This window comes from Necator americanus, chromosome II (assembly GCF_031761385.1).
Source record: "Necator americanus strain Aroian chromosome II, whole genome shotgun sequence".
Taxonomy (NCBI): Eukaryota; Metazoa; Nematoda; class Chromadorea; order Rhabditida; family Ancylostomatidae; genus Necator; species Necator americanus.
The window spans coordinates 10,172,528-10,185,601 of NC_087372.1; the positions used below are offsets into that span (position 1 = coordinate 10,172,528).

Below are 13,074 nucleotides of genomic sequence, written 5' to 3' on the forward strand. Positions count from 1 at the left end.
CAAGAAAGCGGACGATGCAAGATTATGGCCGTTAACGTTAACCACTGTGTGCTTGAAATCGGTTCAACTACTCAAGTTTGAAATACCTCTGATATCTGGTAGTCCCATGATATTGTCAGGTGCACGAACAGGTTCATCAGTACCTCGCATTTAAATAAATAAATAAATATATATATATACATAAGTCTGAATGTCCTGCTAAAGCCGCACTTAAGACTTTTTTGTGGTGTTCTCTTCGTTCGCCTTCAGTAATCAATTAATCAAAATTAATCAAAAATTAATGGTAGTGACATTTTCTGTAGTATCAGAATTCTGCTTTGCTTAGCTTCAGACACTCCTTCGATTCCAATATAATATAGACACAATTTTAAAGCATTGCTCGAGGTATGGGTTTTCTTTGTTTTTTTTTTTTCAACAGCTATCAATGAATGACGTTTAACATAAAATGACGTGAACGACATCATCGGTACTGATAAAGATAACATTCCTCGCCAGATCATGTAAACTGTTACTAGCTACTATTTAAGCATCCGGTTTCATCCGTGTTTCCACTTTTTGGAAAGGCATGTTAACAACCTGAGGCAAACCTGCAAGGAAACAGACGCGCGGAGGAGTAATAGAGATGAAAAGTAACGCGCGCAGTGGCCACGGGAATGAAACGGTTGCAACGTTCCATTTACCTTTTGCGACACGCGCACGAAGTTACGAAGCAAGATAATACTGCATTATGGCACGACAATTCTACGCCGGTGGACCCGTCCCATCCCTCTTTCAAAATTTCGTTTCGCACACACACACACATACACACTCACGTCACAGGCTAGGCCCATTTTTATATGGCATGACCATGATACTATGTGATCTGAATTAACGGAAATACACTCTGTTCGAGGAACTTCACCTACCCAAAGTCAAATATAATTCCACTCAACATTAGATGTTAGGGTCCAGTTGTTCCTGCAAAATTTACCCTATCATTTCTGCTCTTCCAGATTTCTGCAGAAAGATCTATCAGAAAGTTAGCATAGTTTTTTTTGTAACTCTGCCAAGGATTTCTTCCAAGCTACTTCTGCTGCCACATTGCATTTAAACCTTCCGCGTATCACGTATCATTTAACCGCTCTTCGATACTACATTATAGCAACAGAATTATCCTTTTGACCTGTGCTCAAGCTATGGCTTCTCAATTTGGTACATCTCTTCAGGCTTCCCCTGAAGGTATGGTTCACATTTAGGGTTACCAGTTCTCAGCTCACATTAATAAAAATTTAAAGATTATATATTAGTATTGCAGTACGACTTCGGGTGCAGTAAGTTGTTTTGATCTGCTGGTACTGGTTTATTGACCGAGCAGCATTCGAGTACTGTATGTCCATTTAAGCTAGTAGTATTAAAATACCAAAATCACCAAAAAGACATCTGTTAGTGAATAAATTCAAAGAAATCATAACGATCCTATTTGTTCAAAAAATTTTCAAGTCCAAAGATGTATGATGATGAATATTGTGTTAGATCAACGTCTAATCACTAAGGAGTGCTACATAACAACAAAACAGGCTTTATTGATCCAGAGGGTTTGGTGAGCGCTAGGGCGGAGTCGAACCTCCGATTGATCGTGCAAACAGCGGAATTCCTCACTGACTGCGCTACCCTGCTGTAGAAAAAATAATAAGTCGTGCAGATAACTATGAAACTTGGTTATAAGTAACTTTTATTGTTTTCACTCGCAAACAGAAAAAAAAGTGTTTGCAAAAACAAGACCGAAAGTACTGCTTGTTGTGTTTAACTTATGGAGCGCACAATCCTTCCAGACTTCCGCACTTTTTGTCGGTGCAGCCCGAGCACGCTGCATCGCCACTTTTAGCAGCCTCGTAAATATTTTTCCCATTGTCAACTTTCCTGCAACAAATCTAGTCCTTTGACGCTTTGCAGTCCTAAAAATTCGTGTTCAACAAGAATTGAAGGAAATATTGAGAAGTACATGGAAGAGGTCTATTTATGCTTTTCTTGTCACCGATGTTTAATTTTCAGTTACTACGAACTCATTTTATCAAAAACCTTTTTGGTTTCGTCTTGTAACCGGTAGACTCCTTTTTTTTTTGCAAAGAGCAAAAGGTCTTCATTTCATGTTTATTTCTTGTTATTTTATCTTATTATTTTTTTTTGTGAGACCGCTTATTTCCCACAGTATTCTTCTCTTTGAGCAGCTCAAGGAATATAAAGGTGACGTGAGAAATGGGGAGGTGCTCTCTTTGGAGACGCATGCTTTTCATTTTTTACTTTTTCCTCTTCTTTTTGGTGTTTTTTTTTTTGATGCCGCGGAGAATTTTGCACATTGTGCCGTTTTTTATGCAGTCAAATTTGGTGAGACCTATTTTTATTTTGCTTTCCGTACTTTTCCATCATTTTTTCCGCAAATCGAGTGCATGAATCGCACTTCGTAATCTTAACAAAGTCCTTTCATTTAATTTTATGGCTTGTTTGTCGCTAACGCCTCTATAAAACCTTAGTTCGTCTGGATTTGATTAGTGACCTACTTTTTGTGTAGCTGTACATATTCTTCAAATTTTCGAGCTTTTTACCATGATCTCGATTACGACGAACACCACTCATGCACAATTACACTAAGCCTAAGGGGAAAAGAAATTGAATTCCAGCAAGTTAAGACTCTAACCGTCTTATGAGCAAAGCGAATGATGAAACTAATGGATAAGGATTCCACCTAGATCACTCAGTTCCATTTATGCACCATTATTAGAAAAAATAGAAGAAGAAGGAAAAGGGTTCACGGGTTTTCCATGTTATTATAATTACCTCTTAGGCTGCCCGCCGAGTTCACCGCCGCGCAGTCATACTTATCCGGCTTTTTCTTTACAAGCAACTATTTTCGTCTTTTCGCACTGTGTAGTTTGTAAATGCGTTTTATCCCTTCTTCCATTTCCTACGGCTTCCTTCGGGGAAAAAAAACAGCGTTGCTGTGCGGAACCCATATGGTCGCCCTCGTGGTATCTTCCTTCGGATAAATGTAGTTGGGGGAGGCACTCTGTGGCGCCCTTATTTCTCGAAGTAAATAATCGAATCAGTCGGGACCCTACGGCCTAGGCATTAGTTTCGAAGGATCTATGACATGTAAAATAAAGTTGCAAAAAGAAAAAAGTAAGTTAGAGCGTCGGGAAATAAGAGCGTCAGTGAGTGGGTCCCCGCCCCAACTACATTTTTCCCTCTTCCTTCGCTATGCCTCACACCGTAACTCGACTGGCTGCGCGAAGCCTACTGAAACAAGGGATTACTATGGGTTAGAGACGTCATTCAAAATTAGGAGGAGGTGAGTGGAACCGTTGCGATAGGAATGCAAATGGAAGCAGTATACCACCATACTTCATGGTGACCAAATACTGTAGGTTCCGCTCATCTTCCGATTATTCTTCGGTCCAATTCCAATTATTTTTCGCCTGCATTGCTTACAAATTTCCCCGATACTTATACGGAACTCAGTGTGGAATGTGGGTCGTTTACCTGAGTCAAATCAGTTTAGATCCAATTCTTTTTTTATTCTATAAGAACTCACTTGTCGTACTGGCACACGACCAAAGTGAATCCCGGCTTCGAGCACGTTTCTACACTGCATCCAACTTTCGTTGTCTGATCATAAGCCATCTGAAATAGTATACTTGAGGTGTTTTCATGAGGAACAACCAACTATTCATTTAAAACTATCCATTCATTACATTAGCAAAATGTCCAAGCGTGTCCTTCATCGCGGCTTTATACTTAGTGTCTTCACCAAGCCCTACGTCAGCAAGTTCTTTCCACCATGCGGAAATCGCCTGAATACCAAGTATATTCAAATTAAGAATTTATTCTTACTACCAGATAGCTTGTACTTTATCATTTGCTATATCATCGTTTCTCGATTTTGACTTTCTTCCGCAAGTCTTCCCGAACACGAACGCAAAAAACGTAATCCATACGGCTTTTTTTAAAGTCTAACATCTTCGTACAAACGCGAGATGAATAGCAAAACCTGTTTAAGGGCATCCTGTTTATCGATTTGAACGTCGTTGATCACATGATAATTCTGGGACCGTGTTGCATCGGTGGGATCATCAGGAGTTTCTTTGCATGCCGCAGCTCTTTCTGCTGCCTCTTTACCAAGATCGCTACAGCCATACTCCTAAAATTCACAGATACGTCTCCTTAAAAAGTTTTTTTTTCGGATTTCCTGGAGAAACTTTTCTCAGTATTTTTCCTTACCAACTGGGGCATCTTCTTTGGCAGTAGTGCATACGTTCTAATTTTGTCTTCTGCCCATCCAGATCCCAAGAGCCCTCTGCAAAAGAATTTTTCTTATATTAATACTGCACGGGGTAACTGTGACGCTCCCGTTGGAGTTCTGCTTGTAAGGGTGCTCTCTCTCCCTCTCCTTCTCTTCTTTAGGTTGGATTCGGGGAAGGAGCCCAGGAGTGCTGCAGACATTTCTCAAACGGGGTTAGTGCTTTCTTCAATGCCTTTGACTTCTACCACGTTTACACAGCATAAGTTCTTCCATATAGGCTCAAAGCCGTTACTGCTTCTATTTGAAACTCTGTCCGAAATTGTTTGGTTGGAAATGTAGTGATTTCGAATGCACTATCGCTTAAGAAATTAATTTAGTGTTTGAGTTCCACTGCTCCCTTCCGGTTCTTAACATGGAAACCACGGAAACTTCAGGCACTTGTCGAATCCATTGGGTTAGACAATTGGAGTGGCTAGTAGAGTCGAATTCTTGCAGTCAGGATGAGTACTGACAAGCGTAACGCCGTAACGCAGGAACCTTTCTGCTACACTCACTCACACTAAGGGATCGCTGTTCAAGACGTAATGCATCTGGTGCACTCATTCCCCGGTTCCACGCCTTCCTAACTCAAAGGCAGAATACCACTAATTTGACTTAGTGAGGGAATCCACGGAAAAAGCAATAGATGGTAGATTGCGGGATCAGGGATGGTTCCGCCCACCTCTCTCTAATCGTCCTTCAAAAAACGGCATGTGAACCGCTTTAATTCCTGCGACGTTAATATGCTCCTCTATGCATACGTATTGGTTCTCTCAGCAACCTATTCATTGGTTTCACTTGAATAGGCAGTAGAGGAGAATTCACTTGTTTTCGACCGCTGCGCAGCTGGATGCGGCGCGGCTACAATGGTGACGTGTTGCAATTGAAATCGTCGTGAAAAGCGAAGTCTTTCAGGACGATTTTTTAAAGGCATCACCACAGGAATTTGAGGTGGTACGGATTTCAGGTGGAGTATTTGTATACGGGATAGTAGATTATGGAGAGGGTGGTGATTCCGTCCATTTCCGCACAAGGCTGGCGCGCTCCAATCGAACTTCTTGTGGAAAATAGCGCACCAGAACGCCCCATGCCCATGCCGTACCTTCTGGGCCGTTTTTTTACGGCAATTAAGAAGAAATGGACGGAATCACCCTACTTTCCATAATCTACTATTCCGTACACGAATACTCCACCTGAAATCGGTACCACCTCAGATTCGTGGGGTGATGCCTTTAAACGACTTGGGAAAGATTGTAGCTTGTAGAATTAAACTTGTAGATTGCGGAACCCCCATGATTCCGCAATCTACAAGTTTAATCCTACAATTAGAGTTAATTTTAGCTTTTCCCAGCGGATTTTTTCTTTGCCGAGCCAGATTCGGGGTATGCTGTCTTCAAGTTCGCCTCACAGTCGTCTGCTGCAACACAAGGAAAGCGATTTTCGAGTATTGGAAGCTTGCTTTGAGTTAGTTAACTCGAACTGATTTTAAACTAACCTGTAGTAGTTGTGCATATACAAAGCCGTGTTTGTCATATCGTTCGTCATTGCATCATCGGCGCATGTCAATGGGTTATCAGCTGCTGAAATTTACGAACAATTTCACTGTGATTTATGTTTTAAAGTTAGCTGAAGAGTTCACATAGGGTAAATGGCGGTTGGCAAAGCATGTTCACGCATTCAACGTTTGCGTCACAGTTGTCGCACGCAACGTCTTTAGAGGCAGCTGCGTAATACAATTTCTTATCGACCTGGTTGCCACTGAAGCAAGAAACAATGGTTTTTGGGAAAAAAAAGATGAAGTATGTTATAAGATTAACTTTTTGTTGTATAAGCAAAGTAGTTTCAGTCCATTCTTACAATTAGTGTAGCTGCATGCGAAGGCGTTTGTATTGAAGAATACCATCTAGAAACATGTTTTATCTTTTTCATTATGTTATTCGGTGATTCTGAAAGAGTATGACGCACATTTGCAAAGTGTTGAATACCAGAATCAGCCTTGTATTTCAGATCGTCTGCTAAACCGTTTGTCGTTACTTCGCTCCACCATTTACTGAGCACTTTTTCAGTTTCTTCCGTAATATTACAGTTAGAAGAAGTAGAAATGCTGCAATCATCCTCACGTAATAAGAAAAAATCGAATGACAATCAAAAAACTAAGGAGAGTTCAACACTTACGTCTCTTGATTGACTCCAAGTTGATTATCAGCATAGTCTGCGCATTTGGCAGCTCCTTCATTTGCAGTACGTTCCAAGTTACAATCCCATGTCTGAATTTCAAAATGAAAGGGAAATTAAAATAATAGCTGTTTCTTCATTAACAGTTCTCTGGACCTTAAGCACCTCACCAGAAACAGCGTGATATTCGTTAAAAACAATACGTTTTAAATACGTTAAATATACGTTAGTTCACCAGCTCATTAATCTTTTTAGCAGGTTTCAAAGTTCCGGTTTTGTTTGGTTCGTCCCCACGCGATACACTTCTGCGCTTATCGTTGTGATATTTCAAAACCATCGTTCTCCATTCATCCGAAATCAATGAGTCTCTACATCCGAAAGCTGAACTTGCAATAGGGATTCAGGTGACTTCCATTGCAAAACAAAAACATGGCTGTTGGACTAGCACGAAAAAAAAAAACTTACATGTAATTTCATCCGCAGCGCCAGCTTTAGTGACGAGCGTAAGTAAGGCAGCACAACACTAAATCATACATAAATAAAAGACTCTCAGCAATTCTCAACTAGCTACTCTCAAGTACATTTTTGTTTTTATCGTGCCATATTTTTGTAGCGAGTAGTGCCCAATAGTCATTTTAATTCGATAACCTGACCAAAATTCTTTCAATAAGAATACGAGCAGTTTTCCTTTAAATATTTGATAATAGATGACTATACATAGGCGCTAGGAGGAGATCTTGGACAATTAAATGCACTATGGCTACCTATCACTTCCACATCATCAATTAAGGAGAGAGGCGCAGATTTTCCCTGAAGCGAACCTGTTCCTAAACTAAGGATAAACTTATGCTTAATCTATGTTGATGTAGATGTTCCATGTGGATGTTTCCGTATATGAATGCGTAATCATACATACAGATTGCGTGCTGCACATTGGTTGGGCATAAACCTAGCAACGGAAGTAATCGAGAACCAAAGAAGGGGTCTGGAGCGGTCTCTTGGACTACGGTAGACAGAAGATGTTTTCTGAGAATTTCTCGCTCTTCCCACAGTATTAATGAAACATTCTTGACTCTGGGAGAGTACTTGATACGGTGATCTGAGTAGTGACGCTGTTCCACGGACTATCTAAGCTACTTGAACGAATAGATCTGCAATAAACATCTACACATATTGAATGTGGATTTGAATCGGACTAACTGATAGCAGAAGGCAAAAGCAAAAGAGTATATCTTTCACTTTGAAGTCATTTTTGAGGGTAGCATACCGAAATTGTCAATGTTGAGATCTCTCCACGAAAAGTTAATGTCGGGCTGTAGATTACGAGTATGACCATTCCCCTTAACTGTCCGACTCTTGAAAACGGCACGGAAAATGGCTTCCCTGTAAAATGTTTCTTACGAGACATCCTTTTACGTCGTCTTCGTGCACGCACCGGTTCCCTCAGTAGCCTATTCATTGGCTTTCCTCAAATAGGGCCACTGGGTAAACTACACTGGTTGCCGTCTGCTTCCTTGTAGATGCGGTGCGTGTAGCGGTAGCGCAGGGGTAGCGCATTGGCGAGTGTCTTGTAGGAGAACCCATTCAAGAAGGAGGCTTTTCCACGCCGTTTTTCTCTGGGCGATTAGGGAGAGAGAGGAGTGGATTGAGCGTGTACACGCTCCATCTTTTGCTTTAGAGATCCTTGCATCGTCACTTTTTCCTACCTATAAGTATATAAGCTACCTTTAACTCTACATTAGAACTAGGGTTTGCGGGGGTGCGGGACAAGAGGTACCCGTGAAAACCGGCTGACCGCTCCTGTCCTCCCTTCAGCACCGCGCTCTTCCGCGTAATTACGGCTGCTGTTCCACCACCTAGACATCCTCCACGATCGCCTGTGATCACCTACACCCCGCCTCCCTATTGCTCTCTGACGTTCGCGCCGCGACGAAGCGGTGGATAGTACGAATTTTGAAGGGAGGGGGAGTGAAAAACGAATTGCCGCAGCGAATTCTGATGTACGGATACAGTAAAATTAGCGCATATTATTAGGAATAAAAGAGAAGAAGCAGACCCTTTTATCCAATGTAACTTTACATAAATAAAAATTATCCCAAAATGATGCTACAGCGAAAAGAATAGCATGCATATATTTTCACACATCTCATAATCTAACACATTTCATGCCTTAAGTCTTCTATATAAACTAGGAATGCATAAGTATGTGTTTGTCACGATGCCATTCAACGAATGTTTTTCCTGTTCAACTTTCAACTGCAGCAGCTATAATAACAGCAACTTTATGCGCCTATTACTTTGTGTACATTCTTTAAACTCCTTTCTACATTTTACATTTTCAAAATTTTGCCTAGATATAATGTTTATATAGAGCGCATGTCAAATATTTCAATACTTACATATACGTTTTATACAACTTTATGTAATAGAAGTTTGTATGATTCTTCAAACTTCTTTCAACAGCGTTTTATCGCTTCATTTCTATCTATTCCCTGCATAAAATCAATATGACAGGTTAGGTGTATTAGTTGCGAACAGAGGCCTTTGTATCTTCGAGATATACCTTTAGGTACTGTGTATGTCTGCGAGGCATTATTCGCGCCTCGTTAATCGTTGGATGCCAGTTTTACCCAGCTAGACAAGCAAAAAGAAATCCTTAGAAAGGGAAAAAAATTAGAGAAAATAGCACAACACCGATCAGTGGGACATTTTTTGAAACATCTCTTGCATTCCCAGAGATGAATGAGTGTTTTCCACCTAACTATTCGAAACGGGATAATTTCATTTTCACTCGCATTTCTAAATAGCATATCACTTATAGAAACCTCTTTTATTCTTTCCTTCTTTTATATTCTTTTATTCTATTCTATATTTATATTCTTCTTTTATATTAACTTACAAGCACTCTTTATGTAGACCTTCGAACAACATCTAATACCAGGTACTTTCCTTTACCTTTACTTTTTTTTTCCTTTCGATTCTAAAAGCGCATCATAAGAGCTGTAGGCGCGGCGCGGTGAGTGCCCGCATTCAACTGCTCCTAGTAGTCCTGAAAGGCGACGTTTGTTCCTAAGAAGCTCGTGAAACACGCACGCGCCGCCTTAATCAGCGAGCGGTCAGGGATCAATTTAATGGGGTAGCATATACGGGATAGCACATTATGGAGAAAGGGGTGATTCCGTCAATTTCTTCCTAACTGCCGTAAAAAACGGCCCGGCAGTGCGTGCACAAGGCTGGCGCGCTCCAGTCGAACTCTTTGTAGAAAATAGTGCGCCAGAATGTCCGAAGCCGCATCTTCCGAGGCGTTTTTTACCGCAATTAGGAAGAAATAGACGGAATCACCCCCTCTCCATAATCTACTATTCCGTATACGAATACTTCACCTGAAATCCGTACCACCTCAGATTCGTGGAGTGATGCCTTTAATACATTAATCCTACAAAGGATAAGCAGCAGTAACTATCCTATCCGCAGAATCACAGACGCGTTGTGATTTTAAAGGTGAGTGGTGCAACGAAAACTGTTTCACTTGCCATTTTCGGGATTACCAGAAGGGATTGAGTGTTAACAGCGTTCTGCTGCCTTAAGAACACTCATGTTTGTGAGCTACTTCCCTACCCTACCTATTCCTTGTCCTAGATACCAACGTCATAAATTTCATGGTACGCTGCCTTCAAGTGGAGGTTGTGATTGAACATCTACTTAGAACCCAGCCGATATCACCACCCCTCCAACGTCGCTTACAATAATAATACGAATGAACGTGCTAGATAAGTGATGCGGCTATTTCTGGAAGGTTGATTTTTACGGTTTTTCAAGATAGGCTGATGAGTTCTCTGCTGAGTCCATCGCTGATGAACAGTATACAGTACTACAAGAACAATCAATTATGGAGACAGTTGTGAATCTTAACAGTAACTGTGGTTTAAAATGTGAGCTCAAATTGTATCTTAACGAGATATTACGTAAATGTTGAATCATTCACGGTAATAGTTGGTTTAGAATCCCTTCAATTCATCCAGCACCTTTGCAAAGAGCTTACATAGGTAAGCAGCTATGTGCGTTAGGTCGAGAGCACTAGGTGCGTACGTTGAGAAAGTTAACAATGGAAATTACCGTGGAAAGTAAATTAAAGAATTAATTTCTTGTACAAATGTACTCTTTTGAAATTATCAATATAGGAGCTTTTGCTTTTTGAAAGCGCTGGATCTATTTGTTGGCGGCACTTGCACTTTGCTTGAAGCTGTAATTGAAACTTTAACAAAGGGACAACCACTGATGTCGTGGTGCAAAAAAGGTGTACCGTTCTCCCGCATTCATGAGTTTTTTCAGTAGCGCACATTGAAACGTCGGCAACGACAAATTCGTGCATCGCTTTCATGTCTGCTTGTAAAATGTGGTGTAACCATGTTGAGCGTTAAGTTTCCACTCTGATACTTTACAAATTCGAAAAGTTGCGCTGAGACAAGCATGTCAAGAGAATAAAGTAAGCTGAATGCCTGGTGTGGAGAAACATGAAGTGGTAGAAATGGTATGTTGAAGTCTTAAGGCAGCAGAAACGCTTAGAAAACTTAGATGATCTGTGAATGCCTTGGGCAAAATTGATGAATTCTGAAACGCTGAGATCAAAACAGAATAGAAAAGCCTAGGATCTCCTTAAGGAATAAACAGAAGCAATGCCCGTAGTGATATCTCCTATCAAATTGAGTGCGTCCAGACGAGAGCCGTCAGTCGAGCTACGCAAATACGAAGACCCTTTGCTGTAACCTTCGATTCGGTGCAACTGTGGATTGCGGTTCGTCAGCAAATTTGAGATTCACACGCTTCAGAAAAAAAGTCTTGTCGCACCTTTTTGATTCAAATTACCAGAATATCACGCCACTCCGAAGAGAGGTAAGAAAGGAGCAAAACAAGTGACTTTGGACAAGCTTATTCTGCTCTCCTGCCGTCCACACACATTTTTAGCGAAGGTTTAGCCAGATAATTACGGATTAGTTAGTCGAGCTGATTCGTTAGAGTGAAACACCTGAACCCACTCTTTTGCAGTCTTATATTTAGGACATAATTTTGGATTTTCATGAAATAATCCGTTTGCACAGACAATTCTGTGAGTTTGCTGGATCATTCGTTACGAGTTCAGGTAAGTTTTTCTTCTACTGCTCAGTCGCGCAACAAGTACTCTATGCCGCGGATATCTATGTCTCGCGAGCCATTTCGGTTGCAGGATCACATGCTTTCGTTGTGCGGGTCGTTTTTGCTGAGGTTTTGGGCCTAGGATTCGGAATTTCGGAATGATTCAAGAGATTGTTTTCAGGGGTAACAACCAACTTTAAGGAGGGAGGTTAAAACAAACACGTTATTATGTGAGAGTGTAGGGGAACGGATTGTCTTTTTTCAAGCAAAAAAAATACAATCAAAACGCAGCACTTATTGAAAAGATTGTCCTAGAGCAATCTAAACGGAGGACTGGAAAGTGCTACTGACGCTGAAGTATGTTCCAGACTCTTAAATTCCTATGCTATACTGCTAGTGATCATCTTCTTACAAGACCCTTCTTGGGATAGGTCATAGTCTTCCAGGTTCCGGAGAAACAGAGACGCTGAAACATTGGTCTGCGATAAGGTTCTTGCCAATTTCATGGACACTAAGAGTGTTATGTTAGAAAGCCTCGCTAAATGTCTTATATCAGAGACACGCGAGCGTTTCTGTTATGGCATAAGTCTAACCCACAGTGACTCTATTTTGTCAGGATGAAATGTTGCGGGCGCAGATCATTACTAAATTGTGGGACATTATTCATTGGAAGGAATATCCTTTCAGCTATCTAAACAGCAGATCAGAATGGAGCACAATGCTAAGCAAAAGGAATACTGACGCTATGGTGTTAATAACCTCACTCTTCAATATCCATGCTGGAGAAGGAAACAGAGAAGAGTCTTTCTGCAGAGCATAGAGTGCATTTATTCTTTTCGATATAGACCGTATCCTTCTAGTCAACAAGGAAAATAGACGCTCTGAAATGTTGTTCTGGAATGAAGTTCTTGCTGATTTTGTGTGAACGATCACCACGCCTAGAGAAGATGTACCACCTCAACATATCGTGGCTCATTGAATGTCGTAGATCAAAGGCAGAATCTTTTTCGAAGACATTGCTAAGAATTTTCAGGCGTGTTCCAAGTCTCCTCACGGAATTTTGACCAAACTTTGTTTTACATACTAGTAGAACTGGAACGCTTGTAAACATTGTAAATTATAACGGATAGGGTGATTGTCTTTGATCTATGTTCCTAGAAAACTCTAATAGCTATTTATCAAGCCAGGAGCCGAAAAAAAGGTTGGTTGGCCCCGCGAGAATTTCAAACTAGGTGCAGATGCAATTCCTACCACTAGTCTACACCTATCCTGTAACCACTGTAACCTGTAGACTAAAAGGACTCACCCATGTAACAGCCCACATGAATAGAAATCGAGTTTGGTGAAGGGACGGTTTTTAGAGCTCTTTTATACCAGCTACTCTTTTATACTGATGCTTAGAACAGCACGTGCCGTCTGAACCGACGTGATTCTACCGAATGTGTTAGTGA

The 13,074-nt window shown here is 40.9% G+C and overlaps 1 protein-coding gene across 2 annotated transcripts; it reads right to left on the bottom strand.

Annotated features, from left to right (window-relative positions):
* Positions 1-1,527: 1,527 nt before the first annotated feature.
* On the bottom strand, positions 1,528-12,947 carry RB195_017369 (uncharacterized protein; the record flags this gene model as incomplete). 2 transcript variants are annotated; one of them, XM_064184338.1, is made up of 14 exons in its annotated part: positions 1,528-1,654; positions 1,822-1,899; positions 3,569-3,657; positions 3,729-3,827; positions 4,025-4,174; positions 4,255-4,330; positions 5,811-5,895; positions 5,955-6,073; positions 6,133-6,218; positions 6,281-6,419; positions 6,491-6,582; positions 6,726-6,871; positions 6,956-7,013; positions 12,930-12,947. In XM_064184338.1, 14 exons carry the CDS (start codon positions 12,945-12,947, stop codon positions 1,528-1,530), a joined length of 1,362 nt encoding a protein of 453 aa, XP_064040218.1. The 2 variants fall into 2 exon arrangements, with proteins under 2 accessions (XP_064040218.1, XP_064040219.1); XM_064184337.1 differs by lacking the exons at positions 1,528-1,654; positions 12,930-12,947 and adding an exon at positions 7,758-7,826 and having other exon boundaries at positions 1,788-1,899.
* Between the last annotated feature and the right edge of the window lie 127 nt (positions 12,948-13,074).